At 49.5% G+C, this 20803-nt stretch overlaps 1 protein-coding gene across 1 annotated transcript in view; it reads left to right on the top strand.

The window, feature by feature from the left end:
- Positions 1-20797, top strand: part of CNTN2 (contactin 2) — a 42828-nt gene extending 22031 nt beyond the window's left edge. Inside the window, exons 3-23 of the mRNA XM_019546570.1 lie at positions 2055-2199; positions 3179-3354; positions 4118-4213; positions 4543-4752; positions 9202-9301; positions 9649-9824; positions 10258-10394; positions 11090-11219; positions 12469-12619; positions 12951-13078; positions 13430-13605; positions 13827-13947; positions 14142-14300; positions 14417-14566; positions 15437-15507; positions 16407-16641; positions 17116-17231; positions 18261-18447; positions 19378-19490; positions 19582-19750; positions 20562-20797. Coding sequence (XP_019402115.1) covers positions 2055-2199; positions 3179-3354; positions 4118-4213; positions 4543-4752; positions 9202-9301; positions 9649-9824; positions 10258-10394; positions 11090-11219; positions 12469-12619; positions 12951-13078; positions 13430-13605; positions 13827-13947; positions 14142-14300; positions 14417-14566; positions 15437-15507; positions 16407-16641; positions 17116-17231; positions 18261-18447; positions 19378-19490; positions 19582-19750; positions 20562-20671 — 3056 coding nt within the window. The 3' untranslated portion in view covers positions 20672-20797. The remainder of the gene's footprint in view (positions 1-2054; positions 2200-3178; positions 3355-4117; positions 4214-4542; positions 4753-9201; positions 9302-9648; positions 9825-10257; positions 10395-11089; positions 11220-12468; positions 12620-12950; positions 13079-13429; positions 13606-13826; positions 13948-14141; positions 14301-14416; positions 14567-15436; positions 15508-16406; positions 16642-17115; positions 17232-18260; positions 18448-19377; positions 19491-19581; positions 19751-20561) is intronic.
- Positions 20798-20803: the final 6 nt, after the last annotated feature.

Below are 20803 nucleotides of genomic sequence, written 5' to 3'. Positions count from 1 at the left end.
ACCCTCGCTTACAACGTAACACATGCATTTTTCAGCCAGGGAAGGTAAATGATAGCGTGTCCATTTTGCATGAGAGGAAACTGAGTCCCAGATATGTGAAGTGAATTACCCCGCATCCAGTAGTCTGCACTGGCTCTCTGAATATAGAAGACCTCCCTGAAGGAAAGAAACCTTCTCTTGGCCACCAAGGAACAAACAGGTGACAAAAAGCAAAGGGGAAGCCTCATCAGATAGCATCCCTTCAGATGAAGGGTATCTGGGAAAGAGAGCAAAGTACTGTCCCAGGAACTATTCCACAGGGAGGCAAACATCACAGCCTCACCAGCAAACTCTGTCTATGCCTACAAATCTCCCAAGCATTACAGGCCAGATCTGTAAAGGTATTTAGGTGCCTCAAATTGAAGAGAGGTGCCTAGGGGGATTTGCAAAAGGACCTAAGCACCTGACTCCCATTGGATTTCAGTGGGATGTAGGCACCTTCTGAAAAATCACACTAGGTACCTCCCTGCATCTTTTGGGTGAAAATATCTGCCAAACTCTGGACCTACATTTCAAGACCTTTCTGGGGCCAACAGTGTGACCTTTACTCTAAGAGAACCCCTTCTAGATTTCCTGTTCCTACTCACTTACTGTGGCAAAAGGAAAAAATTAGCATCTGATCTAGCTCAAGGATCACCACTCATGATCACAAGAACAAATCCATCAGCAGTCCTCAGTCTGTACTTACGAAGATAACAACAGAGAACACGGACAAAGACCTCTTCCTTGAAAGACCGCAGCTTGAGCGAAGAGCCAGTATATGCCTAACTTTTATTTTCCTTCAATACGGAGTTTGATTCTGGTCTCGCTGGGGGTTTTGCACCAAGATACTTGCACTGAGATCAGAATCAGACCCGGAGCATCTGAAGGCTGCCAAGTAAGTTCACACACTCATCTTCCACTAGTAAGAGAAAAAAATAGAGCTAGTAATTACGGTGCAACGAGCACAGTGTCCGTTTGCACATCTGATGGGAATGGCGGGTTTCAAGTTCTGGAAAGAAATGCTGAAAATGAGGGAGCTGAGGAATAAGGTGATTTTCCCAATGCCCTCAGCGAGCTGGCAGCAGGGCTACGAAGAGACCCTCCTGATCGAAGCCATGCAAGTGATGCACTTACTACCTTGCCTCCTTGCAGGGAGAGTTGCGGAGGAATTAATTAGCTAACTGGTACGATGAAGTGAAGCGTCACAAAATGCTGGTGCAAGCAGTGGCCAGGAAGAGAATTCAGGGCTTTCAACTCTTAGTCCTGTGGCCAGTCCACTACACCACGCTGCCCCACCAGGAACCTGTCGTTATCGCTTCCTTTGTATGCTGGTCCTGGAGTATTAACCGTCTGATTTTCCTAAATTAGACTGCTGGCTGTGAACAGAGCTGCCAGAGGGAGTGAAGGGACAGTGCCCACCTATGCCAAAACATGACTCTCTTATCCTCCTGTGTGAGTTTTGCGTGCCATATGCCAACAAGAGGTTGAGATCTGCAGGTTGCAACGCCCTTTATTTTGAGGGCTACAAGGCATAAAGTTGTGAAGGCACAAGTTTCAGTCTCACTCTGGGCTCACTCGGAGGCTGCTCTCAGTTGACCCAGCTGTAAATGGGTGCTGGGTCATTTGGGCTGAGGAATCAAGGGTGGTCAGACGGGATGTTTCACTTGTGTGCTGCTGGCTATAGTACCCGGTGTGCCTTAAGCATGCTGGCCAGATGGGCTGCTGGGCTCAGACTGACCTTTGGCAGATTTTATTTTGGAAGTTTCCTCGGCTTTCAGGAGGGACGGTGTGCAATCAGACGTTCGGTTTTTTTAGGAAACGCTCAGCACCTGGGCTACAGAGTCTAGGATGCAATGTTTTAGTCAGGAGGGTTGACCCTGGTTCAGAGTTGCTTGGTTCTGCTCAGGGCCCCTCCAGGGCTATGCTGGTTTTCCTGCCTTAAAACCCAAACTCTTTGACAACATCTGGGTCCACGAGCCCCTCCTCGAGGATCTGGAAGGTCTCCTCAGCACGTATCTCACATTTTTTTGCAGTATGGTGCCAGCCACACAGTAGCATGAGGAACTATGGGCCGATCTTTGACGAGCAACCCGTCAACACGCTCTTTCCTGAAGGCTCAATGGAAGAGAAGATAACTTTGGCCTGTCGAGCAAGAGCCAGTCCTCCTGCCACATACAGGTGATGTTTCCTGCGCTCTCCAGTCTGCCCTGCATCTCTAGGGTACCTAGGTACAGCAGTGGTGGGCACTGCTAAGCTCCCTAGGAAGACAAGGTAACCGCAGGGATGGGCATTGATAAGCTCCCTAGGGAGACAGATCCCAGAATGACTTATCCAGCTGTAATGAATGGGCTGGACTTCAAGCAGAAGAAGAGTGGCTTGAAGCTGCCTCCTTGTTTTTCATCGAGTGTTTAGAAGGGCTTAAGGTACTGATTACAGGCTGCAGACTTCATGGTACTCAGCTGCTAGTTTGAATCCAGCCTGATCTCATCAAGTGTCACCACCTGATAGCTGCCGGCTGCCTCTACGTAAAAGGAACTGGGAGCAGTTCTTTGAAAGGATGGTTGCTGGCCTTAAAGAAGTCCCCTCCCAGGCACTCTCAGCAGAGGGAAATACAGAGCTAAGCTCTCTTAAGCAGGAAGGGAGACTGAGCGACAGACTGGGTCCTACCACCCTTCCAGGACAGGATTGGTAGGTGACAGTGCGGAAGCTTGTCCCCTGCTTTCCATTTTTTAGGATTTTCTTTAAGAAATCTGCTCATCGCCTTCCCCCAGCACTGAGGTCATACAGCAGCGTTTTTGAAAGAACAAAATACCCAAGGAACCAGCTGCCTCGTGTACTTTATACTTGGGGAGGCAGGAACAAATATCAGACTCCCTGGGCCCCTCTCATCCCCTTGGGCTTCTTGTTCTTTTTTCCCCACACATACAACAGAGGCAGCTGAAAGATAATCTGCCTGCCCCTCTTGGCATCACCCTAGCATACCACATATTGACTTCATCCAGCACTAGATACAACCGACCATTCAACCAGCCTCTTACAACGCACACCATTGTGTGCTGCCCTTCTGCCAGGGGCTAGTCAGCACCCCTTATCACTCGTGACGTGAACATGCAGCTGTGACCACTATTTCTCTGCCTTACACCCCTGTTCTCGGCAGGTGGAAGATGAACGGCACAGAGATAAAGATGGAACCAGACTCCCGGTACCGGCTGTTTGGGGGCGACCTAGTGATAAGCAACCCAGTCAAAGCCAAGGATGCTGGGTCCTACCAGTGTGTGGCATCTAACCCAAGGGGCACAGTTGTCAGCAGAGAAGCCTACGTCCGCTTTGGCTGTAAGTCGCGCGTTCATCTCCATAGCATACAGGGAACACAACAGCTGCTGTGCCGGGGTAGATTTAACCTCCTCTGTTGAAACAGGAAGGTCAGGGAGAAGTTTCCGCAGCCCCTGCTTGTTAATGGGTTGGACGTCAAAGATTACCAGGCCACTATATTTCTACCACCTTGCCATTTCAAAATTCATCGATGCTGTGTCACAAGGGCAAAGAATATAAGAGAGCTACTGAAGCCCCCTGAAAGGCAGGCAGGAGTGATACAGGATGACTACAAACCCCTTTCTTGAGCTGTCACTGCTGGAAATCACATGGTGCCCAATGTCATAAAATAGCAGGTGGGAGAGGGCACCACTTGGACATGGTATGGGGAGCATGGTGAGAACTGAATGCGCTACCAGACAAGAAATGTTAGGAGTGGGCTTTGGAGCACTGTCTGCAAGGCCACTGGAAACCCAGCGTACTGCTACAGAGGTGAACGTCTGGAGCAGGGCTTGCAAGGAACAGCATCATTCCTCCGCTCCTCCTGCTAACCAAACTTTAGGGAAACAGAAGTTACGTTCATGCGAGGGGAACTAAAGACCGGGGGGGGTGAGTCTCCTCATTGCCCCTACCTAAGTGCAATTTGCTCCATTTGATTTTCTTGGCTGTGACACGAAAAATGTTTACCACAGGACCACGACGCCTCTCTCCCTTGGGATGCCCAGCTAAAACGCAACCCCTATCCTGGCTGCTCCGGCCGTTCACCCACCTGTTTCATTCTTAGTTTTGCAGGAGTTCTCTACAGAGGAACGAGACCCCGTGAAGATCACCGAAGGCTGGGGAGCGATGTTTTCCTGCATCCCCCCTCCGCACTACCCAGGTAAGGTGCCAGTAGTGAGGATGCCCCAGAGCAGAGGGGATGTCAAGGGTCCTAATGGTTTGAGGGACTGACAGGGATGCATAAAGGGGTCTGTAAAAGAAATCAGCTCCTGACTTGTGGGTTTGGCCTCCTCATGCAGAAGTCTAAGAGAGCGATTTTATCAAGAGCTGCTCTTGCATTCAAGTCCTGTTAATCAATAGATGCGGCTTACAAATTAATATCAACTGTGGAGCAAGCGCATGGTTAGGCTGGTCTGGAAAGCAACCTGCTGCAGTAGTACAGGTGAGCTGGAATTCCTCCTGCTTCATCCCCATCTCTTTCCTCTGCAGGTCTGTCATATCGATGGCTCCTGAACGAATTTCCCAATTTCATCCCGGGGGACGGAAGGCGCTTTGTCTCCCAGACAACGGGCAACCTTTACATTGCCAAGACGGAGGCATCAGACCTGGGCAACTACTCCTGCTTTGCTACTAGCCACATTGACTTCATCACAAAGAGCGTCTTCAGCAAGTTTGCCCGACTCAACCTCGTTGCAGAGGGTCAGTGCTCTGGGGACGTGACCGGGAAGCTCGGGGCCAGCCAAACGTTGCTTTTCATGTAGAGAGAGGAGGCGGGTGTCCACACTAAATATGAAAGGGGAGGGATGGACGGGTCACGGTACTGGAGATGTGAAGTGCAGCCTCTTATTCCTTGATGCTTGATTCAGATCTTGCCCAGATCAGTGGTAAGTGATAGTTACCATAATCGGTGACCGGCCAGAAATTAATGCGGTGAGTGTCAGTAAGGTTTGTAGGGTCTGCATCACGTTTGGCCTCAGCTGGCAGACTCAGAGAAGCACCAAGGACTGAATGGTCATAGCAGTGGTATCCCATGAAACTTGAAGGGAAAAGTGCAAGAGGGAGGAGTTTGAAAGAGGCACCAGGAATCCAGTCTGCGCACACGTGGCTTGAACGTCAGGTAGAGTTGTGGAAAGGATTTTCTTAAGAATAGAGCAGTTTAGTTTTTACACAAATGGAAACATCTCACGCTATTACCCGGCACGTGTGCACGACCCGGGGTGGCAGCAGTCAGGTTAGCGAGAACCCAACGAGGAACTGAGCAGGACTAACAAGGAGACACTTTGGCACCTAAAAAAAGAGCAAGCGAGCAGCACGGAAGGGCCCAAACCCACGGGGAAAGCTGGATTTTTAAACAAGAACCCGCACACACACAGAAGTAGGAACTGATTCTGCATAATGTGTTGACCGTGAGGGACAAAGGGTGAAAAAAAAATGACAGATGAGCTGTTTGAAAGCTTTGCAGCTTATGAGAGAGCACAAAATGAACAAAAGTGGGTACGGTCCTGTTTTCAGGAAACAGGCCTGAAACACTGATAGGTAAGTTTGACGAGTACTGTAACCCTAGAAAGAATGAGACTGTAGAAAAAGACTCGTTTTCTCCCCAAAACCAAAGAACAAAGGATATATACTTATATTACAGAGCTGGGAACAGTGCAATTCAGATATAACTTTGGAGATACAAAACACTTGCTATTTAAGGACAGAATTGTTTGAGAGAGACATGACTGCAGGGACAGTTGGTTGACACAAACAGATCTAACCTTAGTGGACTCGATGATCCTCCGGGGTCCCTTCCAGCCCAAATGCCTAGGAAATCTATGAAATCACAATTACAAGGGTAGACGAGTTGCCCAAAAGGAGCACACCAATGCTAGACACTGGCCCAGAAGGAGCGTATAGCTCCCACTGAAGGAACCTGGGAAGCCGGGCAGTGAAACAGAAACAAAGAACGTAGTCCAGTGTAGGTAAGAGTGGAAAGCAACACAAAAGACAGAAAGAAAAGTAGGCATCATATGGAAAGCAGAGCTGCTGTTGCAGAAGGAGGTCTCATTGTTACAGCTACTGCAGGAAACCCAGCAGGACAGCCACGGATTGAGGACCTCATCCCGACCTTCAGTCTTCCAATGAAGAAGAGGCTAGCTGCAACGTGGCTTGAGCAGATGTAAGAAGTACATGCACCACAGAAGGAAGCTGTCATCTATTCAACTGCCATACAAATGCAACCGTGCTGTTGGATCACCAACCACTTCAATTACAGCTTAACTGCAGAATCAGCTGCAATGTAATCTCAGAATTGCCGATCAGCAACTGGAGGAATGTGATCAAGTGCTGGTCACGTGCAAGAAAACTATTTGGAAACCAGTGTGCAAATTCAGGCTGGCAATCAGAAACCCATGAACAAGAGCAGTTTACAGCAAGCGCCGCACAGAATCACCAGAAAATCAAAAATGAATCAAACCAACAGTGGAAATGCGGGCACATAAAGGAATGGGACAAGCATGGAAAATCAGAAAGGCTGAAGCACAAAATGAGTTTCAATTAGCGAGGGACATAGAAGGAAACAAGAAAACATTCCTTGCTACATTAGAATAAGAGGAAAACAAGGGGAAGCATGGGTGCATCGTTATTAGTGGATGATGCAGAGATGGCTAAAACGTTGCATCCCTTCTGTGCTTCAGCCTGCACAAAAGTGTTAGGCTGTGACCACGTACGTAACTACCCTGACTTCAATGAGACCACAGAAGTATAGGCCAGAGTGTGGGAACAACAGATTAAGGAACAGTTAACAACAGATTAAGGAACAGTTAAGATAACATAGATGTGTTGAAGTCAGAAGGGTTTGGTAAGATTCACCCAAGAGTTTTAAAGGAACTATCCAAAATAATCTTGGAACTATTAGCAGCTATCTCGGAGAGCCTGAACAGGACAGGAGAGATCCCAAGGGGTGAGATGCACAAATACATACCTTACCTTTTAAGAAGGAAAAAGGAAGACCCAGGGAATTACAGATCCATCAACTTCACTAGGATCCCCAAAAAGATGCTGGACAAATTATTGAACAGTCAGTTTGCAAATCCTGAGAAGATAATATGACGAGTAAAAAAACCCAGCTAACACGACATTTTGTCATGACCATATCATGTCAAACTTGTCTGCTTTCCTTTTCTGATAAATTACTGACCAAGTGGATAAAGAGGAAGAAGTACATGTGAAATACTTTTGAGTTCAATAACACTTTTGATACTATCTCACGCATAATTCTCATAACCGGGCTAAGGAAGTTGGGTCTAGATGTGATCACCATATTCAGTGACTCTAGGAGTGCTCACTGTTGGGCATCAAGGCGGGGCACACCCTGGTTTTGACTTCAGTTCCCCATCAGTGTGAGAGAGGAGGAGGAACAGGCAACTGCGGAAGTGAACGCTGCCAAATTGAGTTACAGCCACTTTCACTCTACATAAGAGCGTCTGCTCAGAGGTTTAATGTATTTTAATTAATCCTGTTTCAGGTCTCACCTTTAGTTAATTCAGATTAATTTTCCTTTGTGTCCTCGGGTAGCTGAGTCATGGGTAAAGAACCAGCTTAATTTTACTTGCATGGAGGTCTCTCACCTTATTATCCAGCCTGAGGCACACAAAACAATGACAACTGAGATCCATTTTGATTTACTCTCTGCAGTCCCCGTGTTGGGTGCGCCGTGCCGACTCCACCCCTAACAAACCTAAGACTCTTGCAGAGGCCGAATGGGTTTGGGCTGCGAGCAGACTTCTCACAGGTCACGCAGGACTGCTGCCTGCTCCTGTGCTAAAAGGAGTACAAGGTTTACTTTGTTCTCAATCCCGTGCTTCCAGCTGCTACCCTAATAGCAGGGAGGAGGAGACGGAGCCAAGACTCTGCACCTGTCCGTAGAGCTGGCGAGCTGCACATAGGGGAATTAGCTGAAGTCTGCTATCAAACAGCCTGACAGCATGGCACAATCTGAGTCTCCAAAACACAGCAGGAGAATAAATGAGAGGCGTAAACAAGAAGTAAAAAGTAAGTTGGAAATTAGATGGAAGGTCAACGAGGAGGAAGAGATACCAAGAGGCAGAGGAGGAGGTGGTTCTCTGACCATGAATGGGGAGACTGTTGAGTTAGAGAGCAGGAGCATCCCTGAGGCTGGTGAGAGCAAATCCATGGAGAGCTTGAAAATCTAGGAGGACGTCTTTAGGCTTGATCCTGAACTGGGCGTGGGCTGGAAACACTGCAGAAGCCTGTCCGTGGTGTTCCCGTGACTGCACTGTCACTCCCATTAGGCACTGGTCCACGGCTATTACAGAAACAAGGTCTTTGGCTCAGGATTCAGTGGCTGCATCTACACGAGACGCCACTGCATGGGAGCTACAGAGCATAAGGGTTTCAGAAGGTGCACCCATTGGTCTCCGAGCAGAGCATAAGGGTTTCTTCATGAGCTAAAAGCCTTCCGCAGCTGGAACCAACATTTCTGAGCAAGAACCCCTCTCTCTGTGCAGTCAATGGGTGCACGAGCTGTCTCCCTGTTTGTAACAGCAAAGGGCAGCCTGGCAGGGAGCGCTCTGGCAGGGCTCCAGGATTCCTGGACCTTCTTTCCGTGAACCAAGAGCGCCCAAATTTGGTGACCTTCCAGGCCTGCTGCAAAAAATGATAGGGCTTTCTTCTTTAGGCTATATACACATCACACAGCAATGAAAGTGCAGCAGGCCTCTGCCAGTATCAGGCTCACTGAGCTCCTATTAGAATAATTGCATTTATGCTGCTGGAATTTCAGTCTTGTGCTGTTAATGAATGAGTTTGGGCCTTGGATAGGCGGCCTTGCATCGCTTGATGTCTCAAGATATACCACGATTCCTGTCTCCCAGCTGGGAGACTGAGGCACAGAGAAGCAAAGCACTTTCCTGTGAGTCTCCGGCAAAGCCAGGAACAGAGCCCAGGGCTCTGTTCAAATCTGCATGCAAAGCTGGCGCTACCTGCAGTTGGTTGCTGGAAAGACACGCAGCAGCTGTTGTCTCTGTGACTTAAACATGTGCTTTCACTCCTGAATTCTTGCGCAGCCTTTTTCTTTAGTGTCTTGTATGTGCAGTTTCAAAGCCCTGGACCCCACCCCCCTCAACCCTGGTTTCCTTTCTGCAGATGCCAGACAGTACGCGCCCAGCATTAAAGCCAAGTTTCCCGCTGACACCTACGCGCTGGCTGGGCAGGCAGTGACTTTGGAGTGCTTTGCCTTTGGAAAGTGAGTCTACTCAGTCTGGTTCATTCAGCAGCAACATTAAAGGAGTCTGTGATGCAGTGACCATCACAGTGATAGGCAGAAAGAGGAGACTCCCACGACACCATCCACCTGCCTTTCCTTTCCTGTTGAGGAATATGGGGCACAAGGGGTGGGTCAAGTCCTCGTGTCAAGTGACAGCCCTTTGTCCTGAAAATCAGGGGCTTGTGACACTTAATCCGAGGCGGGGACTAGGTGTGGCAGGGGTGGCTGCAAGGAGCAACCGGCTTGCACTGAACTGCACAGAATTGTCTGAGGTACGCTTTAGAAAACCCTGCAGTTCTCCTTCACTCTTTTTTCCTTTTCCGCAGCCCCGTCCCCCGAATAAGGTGGCGGAAGGTGGATGGCTCTCAGTTCTCCAAGTGGATCGCCAATGAGCCCATCCTGCAGATCCAGGACGTGGGCTTTGAGGACGAAGGCACTTACGAGTGCGAGGCTGAGAACAGCAAGGGAAAAGACACCTACCAGGGCCGCATTATCATTCAGGGTAAAGCTTGCACAGCAAGGGGCCCCAGGCAAAGGGCTGAGCCCTCTGTGGGGAACCCATCATTTCTGATCCAGGCTAACCCCAGCCCTGGGTACATCTATGACCAAGCCTCACAAAACACCAGGGAGTTTGGGCGGAGGGTTAGAGTTGGGACGCGTGATTCGAACTTTACTGAGCCACAAACATAACCCAAATCACGAGCGGTAACAACAACCTTCCTCCAATCTGGATTGTCCCATAACGCTGCGGGATCTGGATGCACATCTGTGGGCTGGCCCCAGAAAAGAATCAGCCTTGCATTTGCAGTCTCAACACGGCGACGTGATGAGCATCATCCTGCCTGCCAGGAACAAGCATCTCCCGTTTCCCTGCTCCCCCCCACCCCCACTTCCATGACATTTTTGGCTCCCATATCCCTCTTGCTCCTTTGCAGCTCAGCCAGAATGGCTGAAGGTGATCACGGACACGGAAGCGGACATCGGGTCGGACCTGCGCTGGAGCTGCGCTGCAGCTGGCAAGCCGAGGCCAGCCATCAGATGGCTACGGAACGGGCAGCCATTGATTTCTCAGGTGCTGCAGCGCTGGCTTGAGATTGTGCAAGATACAGCTCTGGGAACGCACCTCAGCCAAACCCCAAACTGACCAACAACTCCTCTCCTAAAGCCCCCTGCAGCTCTGCCAAGTCACATAATCTCCCCCGGTTATATCCCCTCCTGTGGTCTTACCCAGCAAAACCAGTACATCGCACTGCTGACCCAGGGCAAATCACCTCCTGCTATTGCACCATGGAAGCCACGCGTCACTGCAACGAGCACACCGCTCTAAGCCTAAGCCAGAGGCAGTGGACCTCTGTCCTGGGGCCTGTGGTGTCCTTTGCCCCGCTGAGCAGCTCCTTCCCTGGGTGGACATGTACCAGATTTGACAGAAGAGACTCTGTTGAGACTCTCCTCAGACCCATCAGGCCTTCTGACGCTCACTCCCCACTTTTTCCACCCACTACAAAACCTAACGTTCGCTTCTTCGTGTGACCAAAACTTACCCACGACAGATCAGTTAGTGCCTACCTGTAGGCTGTGCTGCTCTGGCACTCAGCTGTACAATGCTGCTTGGATAGACAGGGAGTTGATATGCAGAAAAAAACCAAGCAAGCCAGAGAACAAGAGGGTATAAGAGTCTCTAATGAAACACAACTCTGAATACCTGGTTCTTGAGTCTCAGCGTCATCGTTGTTGTTGTCTAATCAACTGATCTTCTCGTTTGTACAGAACCGCATTGAAGTGAGTGGCGGAGAGCTGCGATTTTCCAAGTTAGCCCTGGAGGACTCCGGCATGTATCAGTGTGTGGCCGAGAACAAGCATGGCACAGTGTATGCAAGTGCTGAGTTAACGGTGCAAGGTACCTCCTCGTTTCCCTGCGGGCTACCTGAACGTGAACGTGTCTGGGATGTGTTCCTAACAGATCGTGTCTATGCTACACTTTTCATCTCAAAGGCCTTTACAAGAGTAGAAAAATCACTTTACCCACCATTTAAACAGAGCTGCGTCTATGATGGGGAACATCATCAGCTATCTTCTGAAGTACAGTTTTGTTTAAAATGGCATAAATAGCCCCGGAGAATGAATTCCTCTAACCCAGTGATGCTCAACCAGAGCGCCACACATCTCGTGCAGGGGGGCCCGGAGAGCCTTTCAAGATGCCAGGGGGTACCGCAAACCGTTAGCGCAGTTAGGTGTGCAAACATGATTCACAGGATAAACCCAGAGATTTCCAATAGGCATCTGTAGCGTTAAAAACATTCTGACCTGCCTCGGTCTTCCTGCATTCTTGCAGCAGACGAATCGCCCTGTTATTTTTCCGCAGTCAAAAACCAAGCGAAAGCTAAGAGCTGGCGCTTTCTGAGTGGGCACCTTGAGTCCAACTAGAGGATCTCTGAATCTAAAAAGGCTGCAAACCATTGCTCTAACCACTAAAGCTACAGAGCATAGACCGCAGCGGCACGACCTTCCCTCTTCACACCGCAGCTTTCTCCTGACTTTAAGGAATGGTCTAAACAGTTCGGTGCCCATTCGTTCTGCTGTGGCCAAAAGAAATTGGAACTGGGCTGATGCCAAACTCATTTCCCATCAACCAAATAGCTATCTTCTGGCCAGTAGCAACTGGAGCTGGAGTTAAACCAGCAACCTGATGCGAAAGGTTCTCAACAGCAGCTGTCTAACAGCAAACAACAACACTGTACAACAGTTTAGGGCACCAAATAAGCGGCTGATACCCAACTGAAACTCCAGATGGAAGTGTAGGGGCACTATGTGCTTACCCCGGTTGAAATTTAGCCAGGACACTAAAGCAAACCTCCCTTATGTCTTCTAAATCAGCTCTCTTTTTTGGAGTCTCTGCAGAGACTTTGCAAGTGCTGGGGTCACACCACCATTGGCAAGAGTGATACAGTTGAGTCAGGTATCACCACCAGTGGTCAGCAACGGAGGAGTCGGAGTAGCTGCAATCTGCCATTCAGCAACTCCTGTATCTCGTCTGTCCTGCTCTTACCATGTAGTTTGGTGATAAACCAGCCGCCAGTTACAGTGTGGCTTGACTATGCTCCTACAGCAGCATCTGCAAGGGCTCCTTAATCCTCTTTTTTTCTCAGCATTTGCTCCAGATTTTCGGCTAAGCCCAGTGAAGCGCCTCATCCCAGCAGCCCGAGGTGGGGAGGTCATCATCCCGTGCCAGCCAAAAGCCGCACCAAAGTCCATCGTGCTCTGGACCAAAGGGACAGAACTCCTGATCAACAGCAGCAGGTACCAGCACTAAGTTGGCTTTTAGCTAGGAACAACAGCCAAGAACAGATCTTCTTCTGCAGCACAACTAGGCTCTGTGATCCCAGGGATCCCGTTCTCTTGTGTTCCTGAGACTGCCCAGCTGGCTGCTGCTTCCATTCTCTTCTTCCTTAAAAGTCTTAGACATTTTTGCCAGTCTGGCCTTTAAAATTTACATCCCTTAAAAAAAAAAAAAAAAAAAAAAAAATCAGCAACATCTAGGAATTCGGTGTCAGATCAGCACGCACAGAAAATGGCTGTTGCCCATGCCAAGGTAATCTCATTTCTCGCTGCGGCTCTTTTCCTTCTCTAGGGTGACCATTACACCACATGGCGCTTTGATCCTCCGTAACATCAGCAAGTCCGACGAAGGGAAGTATACGTGCTTCGCTGAGAATTTCATGGGCAAAGCCAACAGCACCGGGATTCTCTCAGTTCGAGGTAGGGATATTTGGGTTGTGCTGGAGCTGACACAGCAAAAAGGCTGATGAGAATGCCATAGTGTGAAGGCCAAATTTTCCCTCTCCTTGCACCCCACCGCAACACACTGTAGTTTCCAAAAAACAACTGGCACCTGACATTTTACAATCAGTGTAATCCTTCCCTTCAGAAAACTGTTGATAGCTCCTAATTAGAGAGGAACAAAAACGTGGTGGTTTTGGCTTGCTATACCCGCGAGGATCAGCTATGGTTCTACAGAATCCCACTTGAATCCAGCCTGTTCTGTGTTTAATGGCTGCTGCATGTTGGGTACATTTGCAGCTAACATCGCTCTCACCCTCCTCTTCGCAGATGCTACCAAAATCACCCTGGCACCCTCTAGTGCTGACATCAATGTAGGTGAAAACATCACCCTTCAGTGCCATGCCTCCCATGACCCAACGATGGACCTAACTTTCACGTGGTCCCTGGATGACCTCCCTATTGATATCGAGAAGTCTGATGGGCACTACAGGCGAGCTAGCACGGTGAGTATGAAGGGTCCCGAGCTTACACTAGATCCAAAAACCTGGAACAAGGAGGGAACAGAACATTTTGAATCTTCTGACATCACTTCTTGGATGCATGTTCAATTAGCCAGCTACCCTGACATTACTGGAGCAACCCTAGGTTTGGCTTCTCGGTCTCCATTTTGCATGCTGTATTGGCTTGGTCCGCTCTGACGTTTTTCTCCCTCTTCCCTGCTCAGAAAGAGGCTATCGGGGACCTCACCATCTTAAATACTCTGCTGAAACAGTCTGGGAAATACACGTGCACAGCCCAGACGGTTGTGGACAGTGCTTCAGAGTCAGCCGTGCTGATCGTAAGAGGTAACTTTTCAGCCTTCGCTTCCAGGTCCCGCATGCTGTAGCAGATCCTATATTGAGCCCCAAATATTTCCGGACTCTTCAAGGGGCAGAACACCTTGGTTGTGCCGCATGACCTGGAGACCTTACAGAACAATAAGCTCGTCAACCTCTCTCTGGAGCTGTTAATCGGACAGTCTTTTTTCTCCCCGCGTTAGGACCTCCAGGTGCTCCTGGGGGCGTGGTGGTGAGGGACATCGCCGAAGCTACCGTTCAACTGAGCTGGAGCCGAGGCTTCGATAACCACAGCCCTATCGCCAAATATATCATCCAGGCCCGCACCCTGCTGTCCAACAAATGGAAGCAAGTACGCACCAGTAAGTGTCTTCCGGGGCTGTGCCCGACTTACACTAGCTCAGGGTGGGGTTTCCTCTTTGTTGCTCTTTGCTGCCACGTGCTCTGTTTGTTCGATTCTCACGTCGCCGGGTTATAGATCCTGCGACTATTGAAGGCAACGAAGAGACAGCGCAGGTGGTGAACCTCGTCCCCTGGATGGATTACGAATTCCGGGTCATAGCCAGCAACATCCTTGGGACTGGGGAACCCAGTGGACCCTCCAGCAAAATCCGCACCAAAGAAGCAGGTCGGTGCCCACTCAGAGGACGTAAGGAGTCTCCTGTCCCCACCCACTAAAATGGGATGGGATGGCTTCCATGCCAGCCTCCAGGCACCCTCAGCAGTTAGCCAGCTCCTTGACAACTCCTACATGGCCTCAGAATAGGCCTCCTTCTCCTTACCCATTTACATTTGAAAGATAAATGAATAACGGGACTCGTAGCTTGCTTTACGAATACTTGAGATCATTTGTGAAGTTCAGCCCCACGTACATTGCAAAATACAGACAGTCCTAGTTTTGAGTAGTAGTGATCAGAAACAGAAAGAGCTCTACTGGGTCATCTAGTCCAACTCACTCCAAAGGCAGAGCGAAGTTCCCTGCGGAGACTGTAACGTACATCGAGTCAATAGTAGCCCCGGCCTTAACCAAAAGCTCAAAATGAACTTGGGGTATAAAACCGAGATGCTCTGAAGATGTTCACGTTCATAAGTATAGCTAGAAAGCTAAAGCAGAAGCAAATGTATGGGTCTGAGCAGAGAGATATTACATGCGTTTGGGTGGAAAAATAGATATTGTGCGTGTGTGCATGCACACGTACACTATATACAGTCAAATCATTCCAGACAATATTTTATCCATCCCTTACCCCTCAGGGCTCAATTTTCATAGTCTCTGAGAAGCCCTCTCTCCAACTGAATTCAACAACCAGCTGTCTGAGTTGAGAACCTCTGAGACTCGGGCCTTGAACTATTAAATATTTAAGGTTAGAAACAGATGGGACAGCACGGCTTTTAGAGCTGCTGAAAGCTGGTTGCTCCCAGGCTCTGTGTTTATTTGTAATCACTGCGTTGCTTTTAAACTAAACTGCGCTGTCCCTTTTATCTGGGAATACAACAGCACCTACTGTGGCACCATCCGGGCTCAGCGGAGGAGGAGGGGCACCCAATGAACTCATCATCAACTGGACAGTAAGTTGGCAGCAGCGACTGGCGGGATGTATGTTTTCCTTGCTGTGCTATGAATTGCTGGGAGAGGACTAGATGGAGGGGGGACAGAGTTCGACTGGGTAATAGCAAGGCAAGTGTCCCCTTCCTCTTTCAGCCCTCACACAGGATGTCACAATGATTGTAGTGAGATGAGGAGAGAAAGGGGAGATGCCAAGCAAGGCGAGATGAGGAGCAACGGTGGGAGAAGGGAAGAGAAGACAGGCATTGCTCTGAAATGGGAGTAGAGGCAAGGACTGAGAGTAAATGAGGAATGGAAATGGGGTGCACAAAGTAGACAGAAGTACAACTTGCATGTGAACTGGATCCCAATGGAAACTTCACTGGCAGGTGCAGAGATGTAAGCCCCCTAACTCTGGAGACGAGCGTAGTAGGATAGTGTCTGGAAGGGCCTCATAAGCAAGAATGTGAAGGACGTGCTCTGACGCTAAGTCCACTCTGGCCTTGAGCGCTCAGTTTTCCCCATCTTTAAAAAACAGATATCCCGGTACACTCATCCTAGGGTGTTATAAGGATTGAGTTACTGAATCTAAATCATGGAGTTCCATGAAGATGAAAATCACTAAGCAGTTAACTGTTAAGGAGTATGGACCATTTTCTACAAGATGCCAGGAGCTGGGACCTTACAAAAACACAAAGTGTGGTGAAACTTATAGTAACAGTGAAGGGCCGGGCAATGCTGCACTTGCAGTTATGCTGCACCATAGGGCCCCTGGGTTATACCCTTGTTCAGTCCAATGGGATTTGCGTGCACGCATCCACAGAGGGGATCCTGGTTTCTTCATCTTTAAACCCTACTGCCCGCACCAAGAGGTGTGAGGAGCACCCCGACCGACGGCTCCATGTGTTGACCTCCGTTGCAGCCCATGCTGAGGGAGTACCAGAACGGAGATGGCTTTGGCTATATCCTGTCGTTCCGTAAGCAAGGCAGCCAGGCCTGGCTGGCAGCCAGGGTGCCTCACGCAGAGTCTCTGCACTATGTTTACCGCAACGAGAGCATTGGACCCTACACCCCATTTGAAGTGAAGATTAAAGCGTACAATCGGAAAGGGGAGGGACCAGAGAGCCTGACCGCTGTCGTGTACTCAGCAGAGGAAGGTAACAACAGCCATTCGTATTCAGTAGCGCTTTGTCCAGGTCCAGCTGATAGTGCTAATCTAATCTAATAGGCATCTAATTCCAGTCTAATCGGCATCACCGTTAGGAGATTACTCCTTTTGTTAGAAGGGTAGTCAATGGTGGTTTGAGCGCCAAACACGGGAGCCTCATACATCATCTTGTAATACAAACACAGTTACACGTTCCTCCCAGCACGCACCTAGAAAAACCTCGTTCTCTCTCTCTCTGCGGGCTCGTGTAGCCCACAACCAAGCCAGGCCATCCTACTGTTTCCGTTAATCCCCACGTTCATCGCTTCACCTAGTATTGCCTTTAGCAGATGGCGCATCCTATTGCTGTCCCACCACCGTACAGCTGGCCTGCGTCTTGAGCTCCTCCTTTTCAGACAGAGACTGCGCTGTCCGTAGGTATGAAAGAGCAAGCTTATTCCTGGTTCTTTTTTCTTTCTGCCAGAGCCCAAAGTGGCTTCTTCCAGGGTCACTGCCAAAGCTGTTTCATCTTCAGAAATGGATGTGTCCTGGGAGCCGGTTGAGCAGGGAGACACGAATGGAGTCCTTCTTGGCTATGAGGTGAGAGAACTGAAGGCCCAGACTGGGAGAGCCTGACACTCGGACATAATACACCAGGAAGCAGACTGCTTCATGGGATAGGACTCGTGATGGGCTAATTATATCAGCGCTGCAGCCTCCACGTCCAAGTGTGGGAGGGGAAGGGAGGGCCTCTTGGGGGATGTCAGCATCTTCTCTGCCTTAGTGAGAATGGTTAGTATCATCCCCATTACAGAAACCATCATGACAGGCTTCCCCATTTCTCCCCTTCCACAGACAGTGCCTTTGGGCACCTATCAGAGCAGCCTCATGGCTCGTGCATGTGCTATAATTACAGTGCATTGGAGGAGACTCGATTAATGGAGCCTGCTGGAGCGTGGTAATTACCGCGCTCCAGCAGCCTCCGCTGTCCCGTGCGTCAGCGTCCGCACGAGGGCGAGGGCACTTTAACTAAAGCTCGACGAATGCCATTTTGAAGTGTGGGGATGCTGATACACGAGACGGTCCGGATGCTTTAATTCGAAGCTCTTGCAGCTGCTCTAATTAAAGTGCCTGCCCCCACCCCCATGCCTGGAGCGTGTGTATAAATGCCTTTTGTGCCTGATCACCCCCAAAACGAGGCACGTAGGTCCAAACGCAGAGGGGGGCCTGCCTCTGACACCACTAGGAGTTGGCTTGAGCTAAAGCTGCGTAAGCGCCTTAGAGCTTGGCCCATAGGCCTCGCATGAAAAAGGCACTCTACCCACAACCTGCTGCCGAGAGTTTCTCGGGATAACGTCTCAGTTGCAATGCGATTAAAAATATACATACAAGGAACCAGTGCGAGTGAAGGATAGGCCACCAATTGCCTTACGTGGGGAAGAAACAGTTTGGTATCTACCCTAGAGAGAGACCTTTCCCCCCACTGACACCCTGCCACAAGCCCCAGCATCCACTCTCATCGGTCTTGCAGCGTGCCCGCGTTCCTCTGGCCCAGAAAGCAGGACTCGGGCAGCACCCAGGTCTCCTTCATTAGTTCATGAGCCAAAATCTCCATGACCTCTTGTTTAGATCCGGTACTGGAAAGACGGTGATAAAGAGGAAGCAGCAGACCGAGTGAGGACGGCGGGTCTAGTCTCAGCTGCTCACGTAACAGGCCTGAACGCCAACACAAAGTACCACGTGACGGTCAGAGCTTACAACCGGGCCGGAACTGGACCAGCCAGTCCACCTACAAACATCACAACCACAAAGCCACGTGAGTGAGCCCCAGCCAGTGGGGCTTCAGGGGTCCTATTCCCCTTGGGTAATCACCCCCTCGCCGTGATCATCAACACTAAAACACACATCATTCTGCAGCATGCTGGCCCAGCTTTGTGGCTACGTGTAACCTGAGAGCAGTGACTAGAGCAGATTCCTCCACTTTTGGAAATCTTCAGAGAGTCTCCCTTCAGGCCCACCCTGCAGCAATCTAGGTCTAGAAAAAACAGATATAGCCCTCTTGTACACGACTGACACCAGCTTCCCAAATAGCCCACTGGGCCACTGGTAGTTCACATAAATTAGGGCTGCTCTAAAGCTCTTCTTGTGTATGCTGGAGACTGGATCACCCTTTAGATAGTCCCAGTGCTGGGAAAGGACTGACTTAAAGGTGGCACAAAACCTTTATTTCCACACTCCACGTGAGCTGTGGGATGCACTTCTTCAGCTCTACTCGGGACCATCACAGGCCCCATCTGTAGAGAAGGATGGAAATGTGATTTGTGTTTTGGTAAAGCTGATCAGTAACTGAACGTGACTGATCTGGGATCGATAAGGTCCTGGAAGTCCCATTCACTGTCCCTGACGGACCCGTAGCATAAGAGAAGGGTTCATTCTCCAATTTTGATCGTTTAGACTCGGCTTGGACAAAATTATGCTGATATGAATGGGAATCTATTGGTCCAAGGTTTCCAGCTTTTTAAAGCACTTGTTTTACAGGTCCAGAGATACTAAACCCCAAATGACTGGCTGAGATAGCTCTTCCTACTTACTCCAGCCATGAGGGTGTTGCCCACCCTCTAGGCTGCCCAGAACGTTTCAGAAGCTGCGCCGAGACCCCTTGGTCTTGGGTGCCCTGCACCCCTCCATGTCGCTTCCTCCATGCGCTCTACTTCACTAAACGCCTTAACTATCTTATATTTTCTAGCACCTAGGACACCACCCGGCAACATCTCCTGGACCTTTTCTGGCTCTGGCGTCAGCATCAAGTGGGACCCTGTAGTAGCACAGGGGGATGAGTCAGCTGTCACTGGGTACAAGGTACAGGCAGAATGTGGTAAGACCTTCTCTAATGCAATGTGCTGGAGAGAAAAAACAAAAGGACCCTAAATTCAAACTTATCTCCCAACAGATGCTCTACAGGCAGGACTCACACTCCATTCCTACCCTGTATCTGTCCAGCAAGAACCGACTCGATATACCAGTGCCTGAAGACTTCACTCACGCCCTGGTACAGATTAGGGCAACGGGGCCAGGAGGAGATGGAGTCCCAGCAGAGGTTCACATCCTCAGGAACAGCGGTGTGTCTGCTCAGTTCTGTTTTCCTTCCCTTCTTCAATCTCTACCCACATTCCTGGAGTAGACGCATGTAGTTCTGTGCTGAATAGCCATTTATCCCAATGTGTCTCTCTGGCCCTTGGAAATGAGTGAATCTGAGGCAGTATACTAATGCACAGACTCTAATCCCATGTCATTCCCATCACTGCTCACGCGTGTGCTATGCCTCAGTCAATGTCTTTGTCCCAGCTGTAGCCCAAGTGGCAGAATGAGCACCACGCTCCCGATCCCACTCTTCCACCCAACAGATGGGAGGGCAGTGCCAGTTCTAGCCTAGCATTTTGCGTTGTAGCACTCTAACTTGCCTTGGCCTCACCCATGCACTTTACTTCTCTGGTGCTCAGCTATGCCCGCTGGACCACGCTAATTAATTCCTCTCCAGACTCTCTGTCTGTATTCTCCACCTGCTAGTAAACCATCATCATGTTCTCCTATCAGTCCAATCTGAAGCCATCTTGAGCCAAAATTGTTGGGACTGCTGCTCAGTTTGCATTCATTGAGGCTGAAACCAATGAATCGCTGAAATCAATGGCAGAAGTCTATGTGGACATCAATGATTTCACCCATAGCCCTGACTCAGGCATGTCTGTCTGGAGACGGCCTACAGCACATACCAGATTGGCTCCCCTATTTCTCGAACGTCCCTCAACGATAACACACAGCAGCAGCAGGTGCCAAATCCTTGACGTTCATTTGCAAAAGAAACAAAACAGACCGTTCCAGTACAACAATGAAACTCTTCAACATCATTGTTGTTCTTTTAATCTCTTTCAGGCACAAGCATGATGGTGGAAAGTACTGCAGCCACTCCAACACCATACACTGTCATTATCATGACTAACTCTTTAGTAATGTTGACCCTGATTGGCTATTTGGAGCTCTGATGCTGGCCTGCGCAACTGAAGATTACTGGACACCATTCCTCATAAACTAGCAGGGAACTAGCCTACATTTGGCCATTACAACAAGTTTGTACTGCAGTGGCAATGAAACGTGGTTTGTCAAAATCAATTTAA

This window comes from Crocodylus porosus, unplaced genomic scaffold (assembly GCF_001723895.1).
Source record: "Crocodylus porosus isolate Cpor-Errol unplaced genomic scaffold, CroPor_comp1, whole genome shotgun sequence".
In the NCBI taxonomy this organism is placed as follows: Eukaryota; Metazoa; Chordata; order Crocodylia; family Crocodylidae; genus Crocodylus; species Crocodylus porosus.
Note: the sequence above shows the minus strand (reverse complement) of the source record. Positions and strands in the feature narration are given on the sequence as shown.